Genomic DNA, 27,129 nt, shown 5'->3' on the forward strand with positions numbered 1-27,129 from the left:
TCCCCAGAGTTAAGTAATCACAAAGCTAACGGTACTTAGTATTTTATGTTTGTAAAATATACAACAATATGTTTTACAAATTTATTTGTAATAATACATGAATATAGTGTGCAAAATCATAGGAGCAACATTATGGAGACAGACATGTCAGGTGCTGAAATTTATATTGTGATTCTTAAATAGAAACACAATCTTTACTTAGTAACATTGAAAAGCTATGTCATAAATGTTCACAGCCAAAAAAGAGCCATCAATCTAACATATCTGCTGTTAAGTATTTCAAAAAGATGGAGGGAAAAAAAGTAAAGTGCAAATGTTGCACCTACAGCAAGTGCAAAGTTTGTCCCCACCATAAAAAAGATGTCTTATGGCAAAATAAAATCTTTTAAAATACGCAGCATTGGAAAAAGAAACCACCCCAAGTTTTTAAAATAAAATGGTGACACCACAAAAGCACCATTCTTTTGGGATAACACAATGCTACTAAATGGATTTATTGCTGGGCTCAGAGGCACAACCCAGGCAGTTCTACAAGCCTTTTATTTCTATTGGGAAGAGATCACGCCTCAAGTATCTTATAAATGGAGGTGGGGATGGGGCAGTCTTCCTAGACAACCACCTTGCTACATATAGTATACACTATACTATCTGTTTTGACACACATTCTGGTAACTGGTTGGCACTGGGCAGATGGCTGGGATACAATACAAACACTAGCATAACCTTGCTGTTGTTTCCCTCTATCCTGGGGGTGCATTAAAGGTCGGGGAGGGGGCAATGCTCCAAACTGCCCAGAGGCCAAAAAGGCCAACCGATGAAAGCCCTTGGCATCTATTGCACAGGAGAGACCATGCAGGAGGCAGTGGAGCAGAGACCGCCTTCTACAACATCCCCAAAACCCTGCATAAGCTGAGTGAAGCCAGCCTATGTCCCAAAGAGGATTCTCACCCAGAAGTTCCTATACGTCAGAAAATCCCAGCTCCCAGATTTGTAAGTCAATTACATATTTGTGCAATACATATTAATCAGCAATAAAGAATCAATGTATAAACAGATTTACATGTTTTAAAATTCCCCTTTTTGTGCATTTTTAAAAAAACAAAACATTTATTCAAAGCTCCTCTTCTTCCCGCTATTCTTTTAGCACCACAGGATATCCATTTTTCAAGCCTATTATACCTGATCGACATATAATGTAGTTTGGAAGAAAAATAAGGCAATTTGGTTTTTAAAAATGTTGATAGTTTTTTTTTAGCTTGCTTAATGCTCTACTGTGATAAGCAAATTGTCATTCCTAATTACTGAACGCTGCAGGCGTTTTACGTTCACACCTTCACAACAGGCCATGAAACAGTGATCAAGTCATCCACCGCCATGTATTTGGAGAATCCCAATGTACTCTCATTGTGAACCCTGCAGACAAAAACAAAGCATTCAGATGACATTATTATGACTATGATTATTATGTCCATAAGGACATTCTTTAACACCACAAGATATCAATTTTCAAGCTTATTACACCTATTCAACATACAGTAGAGTCTCACTAATCCAAGCCTCGCTTATCCAAGCCTCTGGATAATCCAAGCCATTTTTGTAGTCAATGTTTCCAATATATCGTGATATTTTGGTGCTAAATTCGTAAATACCGTAATTACAACATAACATTACTGCGTATTGAACTACTTTTTCTGTCAAATTTGTTGTATAACATGAAGCTTTGGTGCTTAATTTGTAAAATCATAACCTAATTTGATGTTTAATAGGCTTTTCCTTGATCAGTCCTTATAATCCAAGATATTCGCTTATCCAAGCTTCTGCCGGCCCGTTTAGCTTGGATTAGCGAGACTCTACTGTATAATGCAGTACAGACTGAAAGTGAGAAATAGACTTCATTTGTGCATCTGTTACAGTACATCCTCAAAAAAAAAACTCCACTTGCACCCTTGTTGCAATGCATGTAGACAAAACTATTTGGGTATAAAATTCTTTTTCCTCTTTTAAAAGGAAACCTTTGGGTTCTCCTTAGGCTGTCTGTCATGAATCACCTTTAATGTGGCTAAATATAAATACAATAAGCGTTCCTTCGCTGGAAGACAAAAAAAAACCCCCACACTCTTAAGTTATTTCAAATATGGCCAAAATGAGCTTAATTTAACAACCAATACCAAGCTTGCAACTAATGCTTTAGTTTATGGCGCCATCTACGGCTGAGAAATGCTCTACTGCTTCAAGTAAGAATCCTGCTACATGAGAATCTGTTTTCTCTTGCCAGTTGCATATTCCACAGCATAAGGATGTAGTGATGACATCAAGAGATTAAACAGCAGGGTAAGGATGTGGGTGAAATGAGGACAGCCCACTATCATATGACTGTGTCAACAAAATGGTTTTGAGTCCCTTTCTTTTCTGTACTGTGAGATCAGGAAAAATGATCTATGAAATAACAATTCACAGATGGGTCTTTTTCCATGACAATTCAGAATATGTCATAGCTAATTAGTGCTCTTGTTCCTCTTTCTGATATCAACCAATATAAAAGAGAATGGGAATAGACTCTGGAGCTGGAAAGTAATACATTCTGCATCCTACCACAATACGTAACATTACCATATATGTCCACAAGAAAGGAAATTTGGAAGGTAGCTGCAATACTGCCTGAGAAAACAGTGAAGTCTGCTTCTAGATCTAAGCCAAGATTTCACAAATGAAAGATGTGTTGCAAAACAAAACAAACAAAAAATAAGAACAGGGAAACGTACTGAATTTGTTCTTTTCCGTTTCCAGCAGTCAGGGTTTAAACGTTTTTGTTCTTCAGCCAAAGCCTTGGCTTCTAAGGTGTATATCCGCCTTTCCTCATTTTTCATTTTCTTCCACCTGTCACCAAGTATCACACTTATGGCTCTGCAGGAAAAATATTTACAAAAAAAGTCAGTAAAAGACTCCAAAGAATGCTAACTTCTTCAAGCATCTAATTCTTTTTATGATGACAACAACAGAACCCCAAAATTAGTTATGAGAAAACACTAACATGGTCCCAGATGTTGCTACTTTCAAAGTTAGGTGCAATGTCTTGAATGCAGCTACTGTATTGATTAAAGTGCCAAGGAAGCAACTGAGAAATATTTTTAATTAAATTGTGAACTGTAGTTGTCAAAGTAGCCTGTGGTGTTTTAAATTATTCTTATCAAAACTGGAAGGCTATTCTTCTGAAATTGTGGATAATTAAACACTAACTTTATCATTGTACCTTAATAGCTGCCTTTCAGCCATGATAAATAATACTCATTATGACTGCAGTGTAAAAGGCATTGCAAGAACTAAGCGTAAATCAAACGGCTTTAAAAGATGCCTGTTCTCACTGAACAATAAGGATGTGCAAAGTATTGAATATTTCTTTGTCCCAACATCAAGACTTGTGAGTTATGAAAAGGTGAGCAGGTAGATATACACTTAATAGGAATACGAAAGGGAATGGTCAAAATGCATATGATACATGTAATATATATTTCATTGCATAATAGTTGCCACCACATAATAGTCACAGTCCCATTTTTTGGTGGCAAAATTTGTATTTTTGTGTTCCTCGCATAGTAGTTGCAGAGCTGTTTGAGTCTGATTCCCCCTTCCTGCCTTCTATTTCAGAAGGCAAGACAATTAAAAACTATGAAATGGAGTCTCCGGAGCTCCGCTCTTCCCTCCTTCCTCCTTGGCAAGACAGTTTCAAAAACTTGAAACTGAGGTCTCTGGAACTTCCTCCTTCCTCCAAAGAGCTCCATTTCAGATTCTGTCAACTGTCTTAAGGCCTCAGAGGAAGGAGGGAAAAGTAGAGCCCCAGAGATCTCAATTTTATAGTTTTTAAACTGCCTTACCTTGGAGAAAGAAGGAAAAGAGGGGGAATCTTCCCTATTCCTTCCTCCAAGGCAAAAACAAACAAACAAAAAACACAAAAAACCAGAAATGGAGCTGTTAGTTTAAGGCTGGATCATCACTCCTCATTCCTTTTTAGAGATAAGGCAGTTATTTATTTATTTATTTTAAAAAAAACAGAAATAGGAGAATCAAGGGCAGATATTTTTTCATCACATAATAGTCGCACGTCCTTTTTTAATCAAAAAAGGGATAAAAAGTACAACTATATAAATACTATAATAATAGACACCAAGACAACATACAAGAGGGAAAAAAGCAAAAACACTGGAATGTTCAGTTGTGCAAGCACTGGAACATGCTGGAGATTGTAACATCAATTGAGCCACTAGTTGCATAATAGAAAACCCATTCCCACTGAGCACATAGTCTTGAAATAAGATAGTAACACTGTTTATAATAGCAAAATGACACTGTTGGCTACTTCTGTAGCTAATAATGAATGAAGGCTGGTCCTCTTTGTTGGCATATTGTGTTTCTAATTTATGCACTTTTAAAGTGAGAGAAAAATTGTTAAATGTGGCTGCAACTATGAGACTGGTACTTATAGTGAATGTCATAATTTGGCTCCCTCCAGTTTCATTAAGGCAGTGCACATGACACTAAAATAGAATCTACAGCTTTTGGAAATGGCATCATGCATAATCTGGTTCAGACAGAATGTCTGAAGCAGATCTGACCAACTATGATTTGTTGGAACAAACATTCAGCACTTCCTCCAGAGGGGGATTCTGGGTCTGTTGAAAATAATTTCCTATAATATTCCAATTAGGAAGGTGTTTTCGGAAATGTAATACACACCACCATAACAACAACAACAACAACATTAATAATATAACCATCATAATTTGTTACCCACCTCTCCTAACGGCTCAAGGCAGGGTACAACAAGTCAAAACGCCAACATAAAACACATACAACAAAATACGTATATCAAAACACAAGGTACAAAACTCAGTATACAGAGGCAATAGAATGCAAATCCGAAACTCATGAGTCAAAGTTCACACACACAAAAACCAAATTTAACTGCTGTTACCTGTTATCTTTTCCTGGATACATCTGAGTATATTCAACTCTGTACTTTTTGGCAAAAAGCATGAAGGCATTCATTGGTCTTTTGCATTTGTTGGGAGAAGTGGCACTCACAGTAGTTGCAGTCCCTGAGCTGTGGCTTTTGCCAGCTTTTCTGTACAAAGAATGGGATGAAATCTGTGATGGCTGCGTGAGCCCATAGTTTGCGCTGCACTCTGATCTTTCAAAGTCTTGGCTTCCTGACCCTCCTCCTGATAGAGAAGCGCGCCTCTGACGGGCCATGCTGCTCAACACATAGACAGCAGAGGAATCCATCGGTGTGAAATCATAACTGAAATAGAGAAATCCTTTTAGAAACAAAATGGCTTTTGCGTTTCAATTCAGGATTTAATCTTAAATTAGAATGCTCCAGTCTCTCTGGGTCCTGGTAAAATGCCATACATTATCTTCTATCTCTGCCACAACTTGAGTCTAAATTATCTGCTTGTTGTTTGTTCAGGTTTCAGTGCAGAACGACCACAAAACCTAGACTTCTTATTATTGTCTTATCCTCCCACATCCTATAACACTAGGTAACAAAATCTGAAAAAAGTCTCTTCCTAGTTTGAAAGTGTTAATTCCTGTTTAATTGTGTGATATTTACTTTGAAAGTAGTTGTACTATTCCAAAAACTTTGTTTTTGTGTCTGGCACTAACTAGGTTGAATTGGTTGAGACTGTATGAGATTCACTGAAAAACTATAGCAAAATGTGCTGCAGGATGTCCCGCAAAAACCAAGTTTTTGCAGTTTAATAAACTTTTTCAACATTTTTTATGATAGAACCACTTAGGAAATGACATTTATAACCGTGGAACAACAATCGGGTTACATAGTGTGATATGCCCTGAGGGCCTCTATATATTATATACCATAGTACATTTACAAACTAATAAAAGTCAACAGCATCCATCTTCTGGATGTAAAACAAAGTTCTAACACAATAAAAGATGATTATCACGAAAATATTTATTTATTTGGACACTGCAAGGCCCCCAAGATTCCCCCTCCAGTGCTCTTATCTAGCATCAGAAGTTGAGTAATGTAAAACCAGGTTAGCACCAAGATGAGAAACCGATGAAGAACCCTAGGAATTTCTAGCCAGGCAACTATTTTCTGTGGTGGCGATGGAAATCTTCTGGACATTTTTTATTGTATGATATGTTTTAAGCGAAGTAAGATAAGCAAAGGAAGCCAACCAATTGTTGGGCCTCCTAAAGGTTTTACTTTACTGGGCCATCTTGCAACAGTCAGCCTCTCACGCTCCAATATATCTTATAAAGTTCTTGTGAGAATAAAGTGCAGTCATTTGAACAAAGAATGACAATTTAATATCAACACATTTGTTAAAAGCATCCTTCCTCCAATATACATGTAACCGAGTAGATGGTTTTAGCTGAAGATAGAGTTAACACGGGAAAGTTGGCATCCTCTTGGTTAGATCCAACTAGAGTAGAACGATTAATTCACACATAGGTAAATTACACTGATTCAATGGTTCTGCTAAGGACTAATATGTATGCCTAAAGATTTAAGATAACAAGTTTTCATCCTTTCTATTAACTTTTCTACTTCTGTGGCTAGGATATCAATATATTAGATATAATATGCTCAGAGGTACTGGCTTCCTGCTGCTGTTTTGTTGTTCTGTGTCTTCAAATCGCATGGCACCCTAAGGCAAACTTATCACAGGGCAGAATTTGTCAGAGGGGATTTTCCCCTTTCTTCCTATGTGGCTAAGAGTGCGATTTGTTCAAGATCAGCTGGTTTTCATATCCAAGCAGGGATTCAAGCCCTGGTCTTCCAGTTTCCTAGTTTAACACATGCAACACTACATCATGTAGGCTCTTGCTATTAAATGCTATCCAATTTCTTTGCTAACTTTGACAACAAAGTGACCTTCAGAAGCATGCTAGACATCTCTATTTCATCATCTGCTTCTATTATCAGGTAAAAAGTAAAAAATTTACAAGGAAAAGTACATTACAAGGCCAGAGAAAAAGGTGTAGGTCTGCTGTTATGTTTCACTTAAAATCTAGAGGCTCTGTTTAGAAGAAACCAAGAGAAGATGAGCATAAAGGAATGTTCGCCTTAAGAGTTACCTTTTGAATGTATCAAAAACGCCTGAATCGTCAAAATTAATTGCATCTGGGTGTCCAGGAGGTAGGCATATATCTCCAATATGCATTTCACAACATGGAATACCATGCTGAACCACAGTCAGGCTCGGATGAAAAGATGACCAACCTGTATAGAAAGAAAGTAATTTAAAATTAATTATTTTTTTTTAAAAAACATAGTGTTTCAAATGCAAGCACAACTTTCTATATTTAGTTACATGGCATTCTCAATTCAAGGGAATAATAGCATAAACAGGATACTAAAACAAGATCTGACATGGATTTCAACTGAAATCCAATGTAAGGTGTAATCTATGTAAATTAATTCAGGCCTCTTTAGTGTTCAATGATGTTTTCATCCTTCTAACTGTGTTCAGGAATGCTGCTTTAGTGTTTAACTGTTAAGTAGACAAATTACTATATAACACTATATAACAAAATTTGAAAACATTTCTGTTCCTGATTTGAAAGTGTTATTTTCTGTTTAATTGTGTGATATTTATTTTAAAAGTAGTTGTTATACTCCATAAACTTTGCTTTTGTGGCTGCCACAAACTATGTTGAATTGGTTGAGACTCTGGAGATATTCCTTGAAAAACTATAGCAAAATGTGCTGTAATATGTCCCACAAAAACAAAGTTTTTGCAGTTTAATGAACCTTTCCCATGTTTTTATGACAGAACCAATTAGGAAATGACAGGAACAAAAATCGTGTTACATAGTGTTATCAGTAAAAATGAAACTCCCAAACAGCTGCTCCAAAGACACAAAAGAACACATATTGACAAAAAGGGAATGAATGAAGATTTTACCAACTCAGCATTTCCTTCAACATGCTACAAAGAGAACAAGTATCATTTTTATAATTTCTCATTTGGAAATCTTTAGAAACCCTTGATGCTAACATTAACTAGATAATACAGGAGAATGCTTCACTATTTTTCAGAAGAAGCGGAGTCATAAGGAAATGTTTGCATGGTAGGGAGCCTGTGGCTTTCCCTGCATCCAAGTATCCCAAAATCTTGGCCAAACTTGACGTAAGACCTACTTCAGTCCTCTTAAAATCAATAATGCCTCAAACCTACTGATTTCATGGGGGGTTGTCAGTGAAACTACAATTATTGGTTCAGGAACAAATTTGGGAAAAGGTCTTCCTAACACCCTATATTTTTTCAATTGTGCTAAATTCCACACATTTTTGAGAGTAGCACAATTTAAACATCAAATGCTTTGAATATCTAGGCAATGAAAAGTATTAAATATTTCCAGTTCAATCAGAGGGCTCACTTAGCCAGCAAATAAAGGCCACTGGTTGGCATACACGAAACATATACAGTACTTTAGCACCCCAGCATACCCAAAAATGCATTTAGGACAAGACACAAGTTTCACATAACTGCTTTTCCATTTTCTCTTTTGAAAGAATTGTCACAGAAACCAAGTGTATTGCACAATCCCCTTTTTTAAAAAAACTGCATTGACAACAAGTATCTCAGAGGCTTAGTTGGTATATTGGAACATGCCCTAAATTCTCATCACACAACAGGAGGGAATCCCATGTATTGACGTTCAACAGGCACAACTGTTCACCGCCACCACTTTCTTATCAAGCCACAGCAGGAAGGGCGAGATGCAGTCCAGGCGGCTGTGAGAGGCTGATTTTTATGATAAAGTTTTGGCAGCATTCCTAGCTAACAGCAAAAGGAGTCACATCAACTTCTGTTCCTCTGAAGTATTTCCTTTTGAAAACAGATGCATTCCATTAGGCCCATCACTTCAGGAAGGAAAAGATGGAGGCAAAACAAATCCCCAATTTTCTAGATGGCACTGCAATGTTTTGTGGGGGTGGGGTGGGGGTTGAAGCTCCCAAACCCCAGAAAAAAATCAAGCCAACTTGCAGGATCTTTTTCCACTGAAAATATAGTACCATAGTCTAATGAAAACTGCCTGCCCTTCCAAAGACGTCTGTTTAACACATACCTCTACTTGAGAAAAATGGCTAGAGGAACAAAATTCCTTATTATAACCAACAAACCTTTAACATGAGCCCTAAGAATATACTTTTTTCTGGGATGGACTATAATCTAATTACATTTTTAAATTCTAAATATTTGCAGTGCTGGATTGGGAAAAACTGAGATTACTCCGGATACAGAGGAGCAATAATCTTATTGCTATGGAATAAATTTTGCAAATGTCATTATCTTACATCTTAGGAACCAAATTATAGTAGAATTATTTTGGAAATAATTTTTCATAAAATTACTATGTTTAACTCAGGTATAAATAAAGACCTGCACCACAACCATTTTCTACTTCCCTTTGTAACTTTCCTTGGGACAGTTTCAAAACTAGAAAAACCTATGCACTTATGAATGTAAACATTCAATATATGGTGTGAGTGGTACAGAAGAGCGCAAGGGTTTTTCCCCCCACTCATTATTAACACTTTCAGGATAGAGTAAAACTTAGAATAACAATCTGAGAAAACCCAGGAATGTTAACATGAAAGGGTACGATCAAAGCAATATAAAAACAGTAATTTCATGACAGCAATTGTTCAACTATTCTGTTTTATAAGAGATCTTCACCAAGCCTTTCATTATTTGAGGTTATATTAATAGCAGCTGTCATAAATATCATCTTTAATTCTGTAGTCACTTATTTAAGACTTGAAATATAATCAGATTGAAAGCGACTCTTAGCAATAATGGGAGGACTCCATGGCACAGCAACAGTCATTGTTTTACTGAAACATTTAGTGCAACCAGGAAGCCCTACAATTTGACAATTCTGTATCAAAAATAATGAGCTGGATCCAGAGCATTCCTTCCATTCACAAAATGTGCCTTCCTATTAGAGCAGTGGTTCTCAACCTGTGGGCCACGAGAATGAAAATCTGGTCTGCGAACCTCCTTCCTCTTTATTTATTTTGTTTATTTTATTTCCGCTCCTTTCCGCAGGGCTGCCCATTGCATTTGATAGACTATATCAGCTCTAGATTATTAAATATGGTTTTCTGTGGGCAAGCAGATGGCAACTACTGGATGGCATATGTTCTGTATCAGAGCTTATGTGGTCTATCCAATGCAATTTTCTGAATTAGCACCCCAAATAACCAAACCGAATCTAAAGTTGACCAAAAACTGATTCATAATCCTTTTGGTACTAATGTTGGAGAGTCCCTGGTCAAAGCAGTCCCTGGTCAAGTGGGCCATGGTTGAAGTGGTCCCTGGTCAAAGTGGGCCCTGATCAAAAAAAGGTTGGGGACCACTGTATTAGAGGAAGGTGATTTTTGCCAGTTTCTCTCTTCCTCCTGTAACCCCTGTCACAATGTTCTGCTGAAGGTTTTTAAAGGAAGAATGGATAAAAATGCATTTGATCCTTTTTCTTCATACTGCCAATAAAAGAATAATGTCATTTTCCCATTACATGAATACACCATAGAAATCACGCTCCAGTTTTTTTCAATCGCACATTATAATGGCAACAATTATATTTGCAGTAACAAACATGTCCTACCTTTATTTTTAACGTAGAAAGGGTGATCTAGTTTACATTCCACAGTAAGCAAGCAATCTCCTTCTGTGCCTGGGTCAAACGTTAACTCTAGTACAGACTCTCCAAATGAAACAGTTTCTTCATGTGATATCAACTTCAAGCCATCAGAACCATATTCCTGTATAAAAGGTGAGATTTAGTCATTGACAGAACAAGCCAACCTGTGGAATCTACAACCGCTCTTACACTTTGTAACCTATTTGGTGAAATAACTATCATTTGCTCCACACACACACAAAAACCCAAGCCTTAACAACTGTGGTTAAAATGGGTAGGCAATATTTTAGAGTGAGGGTCATATGTGAGGCTAGATATGGGACTTTGTACAACACTGCAGAAAGTTGTTTTTGGGGGTTTTTGGGGGTTTTTTTTTACTACTAACAGGAGTTGTGAAAGACCAGATGAGGGTTTTTACCCTCCCTGGAGGTCCCCGCTGACTGCTGTTTTCCTGCTGATAAATGCAGGAAGGAAACAATTATCTTGACTATGAAGAAAGCTGGTATGTTGTAGAAGGTGAAAGTTTACTTGTTTGCACACACCACTGATTATGATCAAGGTAACTTGATAGATGGATGGATGGATAGATAGATGGAATTGTTTATTGATTAATCCATTGACCATATCAACAATAAAATACAAAAACAAAAATACACAACTAGACACCAATCATGTCAAAACTCCTATAATAGTTAACCAAAATAAGCCAAAACACTGTAAAACTTGATTAAATAATAAGTTTGGTAAGATGGGATTAAATTACATGACAGCAGGGGGAATAGTGTGACAAGTGTAAAAGAGAATTTAGATAAATTCATCACCATAACAAGGGATCCCATTTTGTGAGATAAAGAGATCTCTCAGGTGGGCAGCTTTTATGATGAATTTAGCTATACAGCGGACTAAGGAGCCCCCGGTGGCCAAGGGGATAAAAGCCTCGTAACTTGAAGGTTGGGTTGCTGACCTGAAAGCTGCCAGGTTCGAATCCCACCCGGGGAGAGTGCGGATGAGCTCCCTCTATCAGCTCCAGCTCCATGCGGGGACATGAGAGAAGCCTCCCACAAGGATGATAAAATATCAAAACATCCGGGCGTCCCCTGGGCAACGTCCTTGCAGACGGCCAATTCTCTCACTCCAGAAGCAACTCCGGTTGCTCCTGACACGGGAAAAAAAAAAAAAGTGTAGATTCTCCCCAGAAAGTAAATAAGACAGTTTGACAATTGGGTCTCAGTTGGTTGTTTTGACCAAAAGTGGTTTTAAATATTGAGATCTCACTTCAGCATATATACAACAATTAAACAAAATATGCGCAATGTCCTCTACGGCTGGTGCACCACAGATGCATGTTCTTTCATGGTAAGGTATTTTTGGAAATCGTCCTGTTCTTACCATAGAATGAAGTTGCTCAAATCTAACTCTGGTAAAAGCTGTTCTCTGTCCCTGTGTGAGGCTTACCCTGAGGTACTTTTTCTGTGCCAAATGTTGTTTTGTTTTTGGCTAACCAGTTTAGAAATTTGAAGCTGGACAGCAAAGCTCTATCTGTTTGTGCACTGATATCCACAACTCTTTGAATGTTTCCTGGGCCGAATGGCCTAGCGAAAGTAGATGGGAAAGTGAAAAGCCTAGCTGGTACATTAGTTGGTAAAGCTGGAATACCCAAAAGTTAGGTCACTGTAGACCTAACTGTTCTTCTAGGCAGAGTTTAGGGAATCTCCCTGGGTCTATCTGAAGAATCCGTAGCCAGCAATTAAAGACTTTTATCAAAACTTGGCACTGGATAGAATGGGCCCCATGTTCTGCTCTCACTGTTTAGACCGAGGTGTTTTTATCTGTTCCAAGTATTCTCTTTAAGAAGCAGCCCTGTGCCTGCTCCAAAAGGGGTACCTTCATTTGACCCCATAGTTCTTTTAGAATAGGGATATACTGGAGGGGTGGTTGTAACCAACATAACTATTTCTGCAGCATGATGTACTGCTTTGAACATTAGAGACCAGGGTTCAAATCCCTGCTCAGCCATGGAAACCCAATGGGTGACCTTAGGCAAGTCAGTCTCTCTGCTTCGTGGGCAGGCAAAGACAAACACTCCAGCTTTCCAAGAAACTACACAATAGGTTTCCCTAAGCTAGAAATGACCTAAACACACACAAATCCTCAGGAAGTAACAAGGCAGAAAGTCATACCTGCCTCTTCCTCCTTCTCCTGCCACTGTGTGCAATTTTGCAGCTAGGAAAATATTGCAAATTACTATGCTGACTGCTTCTAGAAGCGACCTGCCTCTTTAAAATATTTGGTAATGACATATTAGTTGATGCAAAACAACTGACAAAGCCCCCAAGTTACGAACAAGATAGGTTCTGTAGGTTTGTTCCTAAGTTGAATTTGTTTGTAAGTTGGAAGGGATATATTTTTAAAGTATATAGTCAAAAAATCTAATTTTTTAGCTTGGGATAGCATAGGGAACGGTCTGTGCCCCTTTTCAGAATATTTCATCTTACTTTCTGCCCTTATGATAATCGGATTTTGAAATATTTGGCTTGTTGTGGAAACAAGGATTGGAGCTAAACCTTCAGTGGAGACACCTTTTCCTCATGATAACTCTTTCAGGAGTGAATTCTCCTTTCTAGAGAAAGATTTCCCTAAATTCCTGTTGTCTCACCCCCCCTTCTTAACTGTGAGTCATTTGTAAGTCGGAATTTTGTAACTCGAGAACTACCTGTAATACTGTTTATCACAAAAATGTGTGGAAAGCATTAAAATGTTTCAAAAATCACATTTATATGATTACTGATATATTATCCAAAAAAACAATATATGGCATAAAACAATACAAGTAAGACGTTATATTTATAAAAAAAACACCTCACCACAACTTTTAACTAAACTTACTTTGCAAGAACTCATTGAATCCTCAGCTTCATTTTTATAGCCTGTGAACCTAGCAAAATCTTCAACATCCTTCCATTCTTTCTTTGCCCCTTTGTGAAAGCACAACTGTGTTCCTAATTTTAAAACAACAATAAGAAATTTAGTATCATCAAAGGTACAGATCTGATTTTAAACTCAGTCAAGACCGGAGCAGGACAATTGGGAGGTCTCTCACTCATAGGGGCACTGTAAGTCAAAGTCAACTTGATGGAAGTTAACAACAATATAACGTATGATATTTTACCTTTAAGGAAACAGTGCCAGGCAGTTGGAGGCCAAGAGTGGCACCAGCCTAGATCGTCATCATCCGATAGCGATGACATACAGAAAATGCCAGACTCTGATTCGCTATTTGTCTGTTAAAAAAACATATCCATATCACGCATTTTAACCGAATACGTCTAAGACAGGTCATACTAAACTACTCCATGTCTTTTCCCAAATATAATTAAATCATGCATTTTTACTTGATACTTTTTTTAGATTTCTGTTGTTGAAACAAATCTTTCACAAATCATACAATCCATTTCACATTCGGATACAAGAGGTAGCTGATACTGTTTCCTTCCCTTCACTCATAATCCCACCCTACCTGGCTTTATTTTGGTCTCACTTAATGATATTTTTAAACTACCATATAAACTCCTGCATAAGTTGACCTCATATAAGACATGTTTTGGAGCCAAAATTACGGATTTTGATATGACCTTATTCAGAGAAGGGGCTGGTTCCTTTTTTAAATGAGTGTTAAGAGGTGCAGCACTCAGACTGATCTGTGGATAAGTCAACCCAGGTTTCGGAGGATTTATTTTTTGCCTAAAATTTCTAGATTTTATATTAAGACAAACACAAAAACTTCACCCAGCATTTCTTTAAGTATAACATGAATTATATAAAGAATGCAACACCGGATTCCAGGGAAAGTTCAAGCTCCCCAACCCCAAAAAGCTCTCACAGGATATGTTTTAACAATTATATAAATGAATTAATGAATGAAAGCTTGTGGTTTTTCTTTATTTTTTCTTTTCTTTTAATCTACTTGTCCTTAATCCAAGCAAAGAAATTGAATAATACAAAATGTGGTTTTTCCATTTCCATTTTGTACTTCTCTTTTATTGTATCAAGTCTGCAAAGTATGTACCAGATCAGCTTGTTATTGGCTCTAAACAATCAAGAAATGTAAACGAGGAACCCAACAGATGTGGATTGTTCCTACTGCCACTCTGAGAATAGGACATCATATACAGCTACCATGACTAAAATACCTTCTCTGTTACACAGCTAGTTTAGATACAATAAATACAATAGTTATAACTTACCCTTTCATGTCTGACTGGTGATTCATCAATATTATGCCTGGGAAAACCAGAATCACTCTGAGAGGGTTCTGGTGGAGGGCGTGCATAGGAATGTAAACTTTTGCTTGTAGCTATCAGGTGAACAGGAGATGACCTAAACAAGTTTTTAAAACTATGATTAGATTTTAGTCAAGAGTGGAAAGAAAAGGAAGGCAAGAAAGATTAACCAAGAAAAATGGATTGATAATATTCTAACAGTGCGCAGGATTCTATTACTTTTCACTGAACAAGACCACAAATAATGGCTACTTGCTGATTCCATTGCTTCTTTCTCTTATTTTACAAAAAGATATGGTTGCGAAAAGGCTAGCCCACTAAACATTCCAGCTAATGCGACAGAATAATTCTATTCTAGGAATTCAGTTATCATGTTATATAAATTAGGAATCCCAATCCCTGCAAAGGGTCACTGCCATTCTTGTGGAAAGCACATCACTATATGGTGTAGTGTTTATACTAAAACAAAATCCTTTGAAGTGCATTGACAGATAAAGTGAAATGGTAAAATCCAGCATTTCCCCCCCAAACACACTCATGTATCTAGTCTTTTGAGCTACTGCTTGCACAATAGAGAAATCAAGCACAACTATGCCATACAACTATGCTATCAGAGGTGTATTGTCTATTCATGTACCCCAGATTCCAAAATAATAATCGACTGGTCAATCCAAACAGGTCCCTTTTTGGGTGAGGGCACAATGCTGCACATTCTAGAATGACAAGAACTGCAAAATTGTGTCATACCTGTTATAAAAAGAGCACTGCATTAGAGGACTCTGTGGACTAGTAGCTATGTTTGCCAACTCCGTCAACCAGTTCACTTCATTCTCACAAGTGTAAGAACTTTCTGGACTGCTGCTCGAGGTATGTTGCTTCCACAAAGGCCTTGAATATTCCTGATGGGAGACATGAGCACTCAGCTGGAAAAGTGCAGGTGGGGTAGAATCAGTATGAACGGCCTGCAGTTCTGGCAGATCATCTGCAAAAATATAAACAGTCATATTTATTCCTATGGATCATTCCACAGATGAAGCCAGTACAATGTAATGCCTGCAAGCTTACTGTATCCTCACACTGATTTATACCTTTCTAGAGGGACAAATAACAATTACTTTGTGGATCCTTTTCACGTCTGAGATCCCCTTTTTACATTACGCTACCACTATGGGAGACACTGCAGTGCCACACTTGATGGACACTGAATTATCAGGACAGCACAACACAGTTAACTATATCAGTATTATTCCAGTTGCTGAAAAGTCAATGCTGGATGGTTAGGACCATCACATATACATAGGTAGTTCTTCTCATATGATATCAGCATGGCAAATACAAGCGACTACAACATGTCTGAAACTGTCTGAACTGAACATACGTTCGAACACAGGAAATTGAAAAACAGACAAGGAGGAATGTTTCTATAAATCTTTTTTATAAAGAGAACAGATACTTCATGTTATTTATTTGATTATCAGATTCAGCACTCAAAAAAGACAATTTTCCCAATATATTACTTTCTCTTATGACACTGGCCTTTACTAAAAGGTGTTTTAATTGAACCACAACATTGGTCAATGAATATATATTTTCAAAACATTAGTTATTTGACCAGAGGTCCTCTGAGTAAGATGTTCCCAGAAACATGAAAAATATGCCATCATTAAAACGTAGGAAACGATTATGACCATTGCCAAACTTCCATATTTTTATTGTTAATATTACATGCTTTCCATCAGCATTCTGACAATATTTTTGAAATGGCCCAACAGACCTGATCTAAAGGACTGTGAAACTAAAATATGGATCCAATGTCCATTCAGGAAAACCAAAGTAAATTTCCAAAATTATCTGTGATTTGGCAGTCAGGTTAAGGCAGTTCAAGGAAGTAAGACCGTTGAAGGAAATCAAAAATTTCAATAAGCTAGTATAGCTCTCTTGTACAAACCCCAAATTTTCTAAATGGTCTTAAGAGCAGTGGTTCTCAACCTGTGGGTCCCCCAGACATCTTGGCCTTCGACTACCAGAAATACTAACAGCTGGTAAACTGGCTGGGATTTCTGGGAGTTGTAGGCCAAAACACCTGGGGACCCACAGGTTGAGAACCACTGTCTTAGCGCATACCACATCAGTGTCTAGACAATGTTCATTGTTCTTAATGGCACAGACAGATAACTTCAAGTAAACTAAAGCAGTATTTACCAAGCTCCATGTGCTCATCACAGGATGCATATCCAGGAGAAGACGGAAGGTTCTCATTGCACTTCAACAATTCCAATGATTCATTCATCCCTGAAGTTCTCTTGTCCACCACTAACAGAAGTTTTTGTACTGCATTAGGCATCTGATTTGTCTTTACTTCCCAAACCATTGTAGGGTGCTTCAAATTATCTGACTTAAACAGAAACAAACAAGACATTAATAGACTTGACTGCAGTACTCTAATATGTGATCCTAGTTAAAAAGGTATAACATCACTTGAACAGAAAAGTATCTATAGAATATAAATGTTTACTATCTAACATTTTTGTGGACATCAAGATATAAACACAATTCATTAACTGTAGCATTCCAGTTTGCAATTTATTTCCTTAATTTCTTTAAATATCATAAAAGTGCATTTTATAGTAAAATACAACAACATTCACCATCTCCCAATGGGAAACGGAAATAATTGTTTGGAAAAAATCACTGTGACCTACAGCCTATAATACCATACATATTTCCTTTGTGATGATTCATCCTTCCACCTAAATGTGAACTAAGCTAAGTAGCATGATTACCTGCTCCTCAGATAAATATTACCTTACTTAAGCTAACAGTAAGACATTTACACATACAAAACTCCAATGGGCAATTTAACAAATTAAAACTGAGTCATATGGTTGATGGTCAACTACATCTGTGTTAAATACATTAGTCATTATGCATGCAGCTTATGTTAAAATACAAAAACAGATTTAAACAGCAAGATTACTTCAAAATTTAAAGATATACAGTACTCTCAAAGACAAAAATTGAAAACATGAAGCACAACTCAGTCAACTTTAAATCCATGTCTTAATGTCTATGTGTATTTGCCAAATTGTAGCAAAACAGGGCCACTGGGAAACAAGTTTGTTGACTAGAAAGCCAAGTTTGAGTAAAGTACCTAATAAACAAGGAGAGATTTCACTTTTTATAAACATAAAGCAATGAGGGTTTAACATGTTTGATGGTCATAAAACAATGAGTGGTCATCACAAAAAAATAGTGAAAAGCTGGGGAGGGGGTGTTAGAGGTAGAATAGAATGTTCTGGAAATGGATACAGCCAGTAATCTGAACCAGAGGGCTCTGCAACACAGCACTTTGTTGTAGGCCCCATTTGTGCAGACAAAGTATGGCCAGGATCCTGTTGATGACCTATTCAGGCATTAGTAACACTACCCGTGCTGAGTGACCTTTTTTTTTTTTTTTTGACAATGTGGAAACAGGTTTATCCACCTGACAATGCTGGAAAGAGACTTCTACATGTAAAAGCACTGCAGGTGTACAATAATGCATCTAGAATAGTGTGCACTGCACACCATTTCTATGTTTTGTGAAATAGGGTGACAGCTATATGCATTCACCATTTCAATAGTACTCAATATAGGGATTGGGTTGCATAATGTAACTTTGCCAGCATGTATTTATACAACAATTTATGTAGGGTCTCAGCCAGTATGCCCAAGGGCCATGTCCCGTTACCACAGCAGTTATATCTGGAGTTTTAAAGGGTTTGATTTAATGTTTGTCTTGAGTTTCACTCCTTAGGGAAAACATCTGTTTCTGTCTCTTGTCTCTGTCTGTAACATGTCAGCTTGTACATTATTAATATTATTATTTACTTTATTTATATCCCGCCTCCCTCTTCAAGGAGACTCAAGACAGCTAACAGTCACACACTTTAAATTTAAAACAAAGCAAATAAAAACATTAAAAAACCATTAAACAATGTGTTAGGTTAAAAACACATATAAATACAATAAAAATACATTTTAAAACACCCAATCCCCAAATAAATCCCGCCCACAACCTCCCAAGCAACATGCCCTTTATTCTAATCCTAATCCTGTTTCCATACATAGGCCCCTTGCACACTGCCCCTGTATCCCAGGATCTGATCCCAGATTATTTTCTTATCCCAGATTATCTGGCAGTGGAGATTCATATAATCTAGTTTAAAGCAGATAATCAGGATCTGACCTGGGATATAAGGCAGTGTAGCCATAGGCGCCGTAAGTAGACAGCAACAACTTCATAATAGTACTTGACCACCAATTCTTTAAAAGGTCACGTTTAGGTGGCAACATACACCCCTCAATCACCAATCTGGAAAGAATGCCTCCCATTTTAGATACATCTATTCCAGGAAGAAGACACAAATAAGGATAACTGCTGAAACTGCTCTTACATATGTGGCCCCATGCTGAGGACTCCATGTAAATTAGAAATAAGAAGACAGCTGTTCTAGTTTTCCTGAAATAATTAAGAGTTACTGCATCATTACATATTTTTAAAATTTAGTAAGTCCCCATCTACACTGCCATACAATCCAGTTTCTGAATACAGATTATCTACTTTATATTGGATCACATGGCAGTATAGACTAATACGATATTTATATTTATTATTATTTATTTTATTACAGTATTTATATTCCGCCCTTCTCACCCCGAAGGGGACTCAGGGCGGAGATCACATTACACATATAGGCAAACATTTAATGCCTTTTAACACAGAACAAAGACAAACAAACATAGGCTCCGAGCGGGCCTCGAACTCATGACCTCCTGGTCAGAGTGATTCATTGCAGTGATTCATTGCAGCTGCTCTCCAGCCTGCGCCACAGCCCGAGCCCAATACAATACAATTCAATATAGATAATCTGGATGCAGAAACTGGATTATATGGCAGTGCAAACCCAGCCTGAGATTCACATACCAATGAACAATAATGACAAAATGCAAAATTAGTATAGGGATGTTGTTAAATGCACACTGGGGGATGCTCACCCAAAGTAGATCTGCCGAATTACTTCCCCAGTACCCCTCTGCCCATAAGTAAAAAACATTTGGTTTTAAAAGCTTTGCTGGTAGCTGAATGGAACTTCTACTGAATGGTCAGCTAAGGATCTTATTACCTAAAGTGGCACCATTTAAACCAGTGGTTCTCAACCTGTGGGTTCTCAGTGTTTTGGTCTTCAACTCCCAGAATCCTTACAGCTGGTAAGCTGGCTGGGATTTCTGAGAATTATAGGCCAAAACACCTGGGGACCCACAGGTTGAGAACCACTGATTTAAACATACTGTTATCACTAACATTTAGACCACACCTGCACAACCTGTGGCCCTCTAGGTATTTTGGACTTCAGTTCCCAAAATTCCTGATCCGGAGGCTTGCAAGTTGTGCAGTCCCGATTTAGACTTTATTATGTTCGAACTGGATTTGTCCATCTAAATGTGCACAACATCACCTCAAACACTTTTGGTACAGCAGAATTTATTAACATAACAAATCAATACTACAGGGTGTCCCAAAAGTTGCCATACAGAGAGAAAATGGGAAATTGTAGCTACATGTACCTTTGCATACAAAATATTCATTACAAGATTTTACAAAACTTTCAGTATGAAAATATATAAACAATAAATATAATAAATATGGATTTATTCAATGTTCCTACATATGGAGACTTGGGCGACACCCTGCAGACGCATAATTGTGAGAATGCTTCATACAAACATAAATGTTTTCAAAGTACTTAACGTTTGGTTCTAGGATTCCCCACGGATACCCAAATCTATGAGTACTCAAGTGGAATATCCAATATCATAGTACAATGTGCCCTTTTTATAAAATGGGAAAATTAAGGTTTGTTTTTAAGAATATTGGTACTGTTCCATTATCCGAGCAGAGAGCAAAAGGGAGCGGAAGTCAAATAAAATGTTAATAGGTATCACCCTTCTGTTTCCACAGATTCAACCACCCATAGCTTGACCTATATATATATATATATATATATATATATATATATATATATATATATAGGTCAAGCTATGGGTGGTTGAATCTGTGGAAACAGAAGGGTGATACCTATTAACATTTTATTTGACTTCAGCAAGCCAGCCAAAATCAGATCTCTTGGCCAATTACATACCTTTGCACTATGTACAGGCAGTCCTCAAGTTATGAACAAGACAGGTTCTGTAGGTTTGTTCTTAAGTTGAATTTGTTTGTAAATCGGAACAGTTAAATGTTTTAAGTGTAACTCCAGCCATATATACATACACACACACATATATATATATATATATTATAAACACCTTTGGGTAGCATAGGGTTCAGTGCATTATTGGTATTCAAACAGGCATTCAAAGATGAAGATGTTTAAGTCAGGCGGTACTCTGGTTTTGTATGTTAATGATTTTAACTTGAATTGTTTTTAATATTAATGATGTTTAATACTGTTTTAATATTTGTGTATTGTATATTTTATGTTGTATTGTAATACTTTTAATTATGAGCCGCTTTGAGTCTCCATATGGAGAGAGAATATAGGATATAAACATAATAGTAATAATAACAATAATAATAATAGGGAAGGGTAAACAGACCTGTGGTGATTGTTTTGCTGTTCAGAAGATTTCACCTCACTTTCTGCCCCTGTGAGAACTGCATTTTGAAAAATTTGGCTTATTGTGGAAACAAGGATTCATGATACAACTTCATTGGAGACTCCTTTCCCCATGGTAACTCTTTCAGGAGTTAATTTCCCTTCCTAACAGTAGATTTATCTCGCTTCCTGTTGTCTCACCCCTGTTCTTAACTAGGGGTCCTTCCATGCAGTCATATAACCCAGAATATCAAAGTAGAAAATCCCACACTATCTGCTTTGAACTAGGTTATCTGAGTCCACACTGCCACAGATCCCAGTTCAAAGAAGATAATGTGGAATTTTATTCAGCTGTGTGGAAGGGGCCTAGGAGTCATTTGTAAGTAGGATGTCTCAAACTCGGGGACTGCCTGTGTTTTGATATACAGTAGAGTCAATTTGTATATTTATCTTTTTCAATTTCTCACTATAAATAATCTTGCAACTGTTAATAGGTTGGATATTGCATCTTTTCGATCTTTGTTTCAATTGTTTAGTATTATACGATGATAATAAAGCTATACTAGGAATTCTTTCTATTTTTATCTTTGTAATATCTTCTACCTCTCAAAATGCTTTTTTCCAAAAATGATTTACATATTTACATTGCCACCACACAATAATAATAAGAATAATAATAATAAACTTTATTTATATACCACTCCATCTCCCCGAGAGGACTCAGGGCGGTTTCCAACATGAACATAAAAAACATTCAATTGTCAAAAAACATCATACAACAAAGTTAAACATGGTAACATAATAAACAACATGGTAAGACAGAACCAAAACAATTCTATTAAAAACAGACATAAAATTACAAATCCAAATCTATATACTCCATCAAGGATACAAATACCAGTAAATGGGACTTCAAGGTAGACATGGTCAATTATAAGGGATAGGTAAAACTAGTGCATCGGAGTATCATAGGGCCAAGGGAGTGGATAAAGTGCAGAGCAGGGTCTTAATCGACAACCAGGGAGCGGGGGTCTAGAGACTAAAATTGCTCAAAAACCCGCAGGAACCACCAGGTTTTCAGTTCCTTGCGGAAAGAAGACAATGTAGGGGCTTGCCTGATCTCTCTGGGGAGAGCATTCCAGAGCCGGGGGGCCACCACCGAGAAGGCCCTCTCCCTCGTCCCCACCACTTCTTAACACCCCCTCCAATAATTTTTCAAGAGCTTTTTGTTAAAGTTAGCTATTTCTACAGGTGTTCAATGCCATCTCCATACTGATTTATAATAGTTTTCATTAACACCTATAAGTTTTTAAAATGTCCTTGTTCCCATAGTTGCGTTCTTTCCATGTCACTTATTTTAATCCCCAAGTCTTCTTCCCATACCAGTGGTTCTCAGCCTGGCGTCCCCAGATGTTTTTGGCCTGCAACTCCCAGAAATCCCAGCCAGTTTACCAGCTGTTAGGATTTCTGGGAGTTGAAGGCCAAAAACATCTGGGGACCCCCAGTTGAGAACCACTGTCCCATACCTTCTTGAGAGTATTATTCTTTTTTTCCTATTTAATTTCGACTATGATCTTATGCATTTTGCTAGTTATTCCTTTCAAATCTGAATGTTCTTCCATTTAGAACTACAGTAGTCTCACTTATCCAAGCTAAACGGGCCAGCAGAAGCTTGGATAAGCGAATAGGTTGGATAATAAGGAGAGATTAAGGAAAAGCCTATTAAACATCAAATTAGGTTATGATTTTACAAATTAAGTGCCAAAACATCATATTAGACAACAAATTTGACAGAAAAAGTAGTTCAATATGCAGTAATGTTATGGTGTAATTACTGTATTTACGAATTTAGCACCAAAATATCACGATATATTGAAAACATTGACTACAAAAATGGCTTGGATTATCCAGAAGCTTGGATAAGCGAGGCTTGGATAAGTGAGACTCTACTGTATTCTGTAACTGTATTCTCAATTCGCTTCTAACACGATAAACAAATAAAACCACCATCATTCATCATAATCTTTCGAAGACTGTGACGTTTGCCCAATACCTTTGCCTACCAAAGTAGCACAACGCCCTCAGAGAGAAATACCACACAGCTGTGATTATTTCAACACTTCCTGGTATTATACAAGGGGGGAAAGCAAAACAGGCCTCCTGGGCGCCCTCTAGCGTCGAACAGCCTTCTAGGCCCATGCGTCGCGCGCAGCAAGGCTGGCCAAGTTTCTGTCACGCGCCCCGGAGGGATGGAAGGAGAGGAAAGCGGCTGGAGTCACGCGCAGCAGCACGAGCGCCCGGGCTCTGATTGGTTCCCCGAAGAGAACACAGCGAAGGGAGGGAGGGAGTGAAGGGAGCCCGCAACTGCCAAAGCCACGCCTCTCCCTCGCCGCCTCCCCCCGCGCATGCGCCTCAGAACCTTTCTCTCGCCCCCCCCTCACTCCTGCTTTGGTCACGTGCCCAGTGCCTGGCAGAGGCCCTTGTTTATAAACTTTTCCTCTCTAGCACGACGCATGCGCAGAAAAGCCCCCATTCATTCAGAAGTGCGTAACAACAACAAGCGAAAGCGGTGGGGGAGGGGGACGCTCCCCAAAAGATGATAGGAACATTTCTAGGCCTCGTTCCCGTCGGAGGCTCCGTTTTCTTGGCCCTTTTGCCCGTCAAAGAGGTCCCCTGGCGAACTCCACCTTTCTCTCTCTCTTCCCCTCCATAAAGTACAGAATCACAACAACGCTCCCTCCCCGCGTCATGACAGTCCCCGTGCCGTGCGGGGAAACAGGCCTCAAACAAGGCGCTCCCCAGTTATGCCTGCCTCTCAACCTCAGAACTCTGGCACTCGGTCGAAAACTTCTGATGTACTTACCAAACCCGTCGCCATTACAAGATTCCCCTCAGGTTTTTTTTCCCTCCCCCCTCCTCCGTGTCTTTCCTCCTTTTGCCAAAGACCCGCCCACTTTCGGCTACATTCAGCCTCTGGGTGGCTGTGGCGAAGGTCCGTCACGCATCCCTCTTTCCTCATTGGACGCTCGAAGTGCTTGTCCTATTTTTTTCCGTTAACAGCAGCCTTATTTTGATGTCTTTCGCGCAGTCCATTTGACAGGACGTGGAGCCAATCGCGGGCCTGAAAATGAAAAAGGGCAGGCCTCCCAAAGCCGAAGAGGCCTGTGGGAATTGTCGTTTTGGTTCTCCTTGACGAAGCGCTCCAGGCGGAGCTGAGGAACGACAACTCCCAGAAGCCTCTCGGCCGTTGGTAAACAAGAGTCTTTGATACACGTGTATTCGCAACACAAGCCCCTTGTGACAGGTTTAATGGCAGCCCGACTTTTTGCAAAAGCGGGGAAGGCACACTGACTAAACAGACCATTCCAGTAACGTGACTAAGGCTCCTTCTACACTGCCATATAATCCAGATGATCTGAAAGGAGGATTCCAGAATGAATCAATCAGGGCCAGCTAATACCTCCCAACAAAGGATTCACCCAAGCAGGAATTAGCCAGGCCTTGAGCTGCAAGGCCGATAAATGCTAATTAAGGTGATTAATTACAACATTCACACTGGCCTCCAACAGACAAGGGTTCTTTTCCCCCCTGGACCTTCTTCAGATATAACCCCCCTTGCTTAGTCTTCAATATATCTCACAACCACAAAAGATGCCTGCTATAGATGTGGATAAAATGTCAGGAGAGAATGCTTCTGGAACACGGCCATACAGCCCGGAAAACTCACAGCAACACACTGATCAAATCAGATTATCCATATTATCTTTGAATTGGATTATATGAGTCTGCACCACCATATAATGCAGGTGATCAAAGCAGATAATCCACATTATCTTGGAACTGGATTATATGTGTCTACACTGCCAAATAATCCAGGTAATGAAAACAGAAAATCCACATTATCTTTGAACTGATTTATATGTGTCTACACTGCCATATAATCCAGTTCAGAGTAGATAATCTGGATTTTATATGGCAGTGAAGAAGGGGCCTCAGTCAAGGCTTGCGCCCTGACAATATTGGATGCTATTGGTGTAACTTCAATTAGAAATATCAGGGCAGTTTAAGAACAAACCTCTAACTAGTTCTATATGTTTCTGCTATAGAGGCATATCTCATTTTAAAAAAAAAAAACAATCTGTATTATATTTCAAAATCAAGCACTGTAATAAAATCAGTAAACAAAACTTTAAAAAGAATAGAAATCACTGACCACATTTTAATTTAATCAATTCAACTCTGTACCCATTCAGAAATCTCAATAAAAATAGTCCTAATTTCAGGCAAAATCTATACAGGCGGATCACATTTAATACTTGGATCGCAGCTGCTCTCTATCGTCTGACTCATTAAAATAATTAAGAGGATGCCTCTCTGTAATTTTCCTATGCAAGCTTTACTTTCGTACATGATTTCCCATGTTAAAAGCTTAAAGAATCACTCACGCGGTATCACAGCTCTCTCTGGGTTTGCACCAGGTTGAAAAGCATGCTCCGTCTCTTGTTCCAAAATTCAGATTTACTGCCTTTTCTCTCTTGGAATGAATGTTGCTCTTCCAGTTATGCCCAAATGAGGAACTCTTTCATAACACTGCTGATGTGGAAACAAGGTTACCATCCTGACAGGCACAGCTGATCACACTGAATGCTGGCCTACAGGAGTCTCTCTCCTTTCATCCTACATAGCTCCTTTCATTAAGAAAAAAGACACCACTATGCAACTATTGTAGTGGAAACCAAGGAACAAAAATGTATAACAAGCAATCAGCATTTCTGGGGATCTCCATGTCCTTTCTTCTTGCAGGAATGCTTCCCATAGGCAATTTCATTTCATGCTTTAAGTATTTCTGTGGAGGAAGGGAGAGTAAAAATAATAAGATGCTTTTAATAAGAATCTTGCTGCATTTAAACATCTTACTTTGAAAATGATGTTGCTTCTACAGAAAAGTCTGATCTAATTATTTAACTAGTGAGTCATTATCACATGGAGTTGTTCCTAGTTCCTAATCAGAGGTGAATGATAAAACAGTGCACATTTTAAGATGACATTCAGGCTTCTCTACTTCCTGATGAACACAAGATACTCATCAGTGTGAAGTTATAAAATAATGTGCCACAGTCATTAAGTAAATAACAACCCTAGCACTTACTTGTTACAAATATATTTATATTGTACTATTGTATTGTATTTCATTGTATCAAACCCCTTTGCTGTGACATACCAAAATAGACTCTAGTGCAGGCATGGGCCAAAATTTGCCCATGCCGGTTTTAGTGCAATCCATAACCTTTAGACATCACAAAGCAGCTGAATAGTATCTCATTGGACAATCTCTTGAAGGGCATAGAAGCAACCAAGAAGCAAACGGTAAGAAGTTACAGAGATCTGCAGCTAAGACAGAAGACATCATGGAGCACTAACCAATCACACTTGTGCTGCCCATAGGTGGGCTTTATGCAACTGGCAAGACGAAAGCCATTGCTGAAATAAATCCATGCCAAAGCCTGTTTGGGATTTGCAAAAAACAAAAC

The 27,129-nt window shown here is 38.2% G+C and overlaps 1 protein-coding gene across 4 annotated transcripts; it reads right to left on the reverse strand.

The window, feature by feature from the left end:
* Positions 1–67: 67 nt before the first annotated feature.
* Positions 68–26,462, reverse strand: hbp1 (HMG-box transcription factor 1). Of its 4 annotated transcripts, none has more exons than XM_016994005.2 (11): positions 26,044–26,462; positions 17,163–17,355; positions 15,708–15,942; positions 14,925–15,057; positions 13,850–13,961; positions 13,567–13,679; positions 10,645–10,801; positions 7,105–7,249; positions 4,970–5,296; positions 2,763–2,904; positions 68–1,413 (listed from the first exon to the last, which is right to left on the reverse strand). In XM_016994005.2, exons 2-11 carry the CDS (start codon positions 17,329–17,331, stop codon positions 1,402–1,404), a joined length of 1,545 nt encoding a protein of 514 aa, XP_016849494.1. In that variant the 5' UTR covers positions 17,332–17,355; positions 26,044–26,462; the 3' UTR covers positions 68–1,401. The 4 variants fall into 4 exon arrangements, with proteins under 4 accessions (XP_016849494.1, XP_008109777.1, XP_008109782.1 ...); XM_008111570.2 differs by lacking the exon at positions 26,044–26,462 and adding an exon at positions 24,462–24,568; XM_008111575.2 differs by lacking the exon at positions 26,044–26,462 and adding an exon at positions 24,462–24,527 and having other exon boundaries at positions 17,163–17,351.
* Positions 26,463–27,129: the final 667 nt, after the last annotated feature.

The sequence above is a fragment of the Anolis carolinensis genome, chromosome 5, assembly GCF_035594765.1.
Source record: "Anolis carolinensis isolate JA03-04 chromosome 5, rAnoCar3.1.pri, whole genome shotgun sequence".
In the NCBI taxonomy this organism is placed as follows: Eukaryota; Metazoa; Chordata; class Lepidosauria; order Squamata; family Dactyloidae; genus Anolis; species Anolis carolinensis.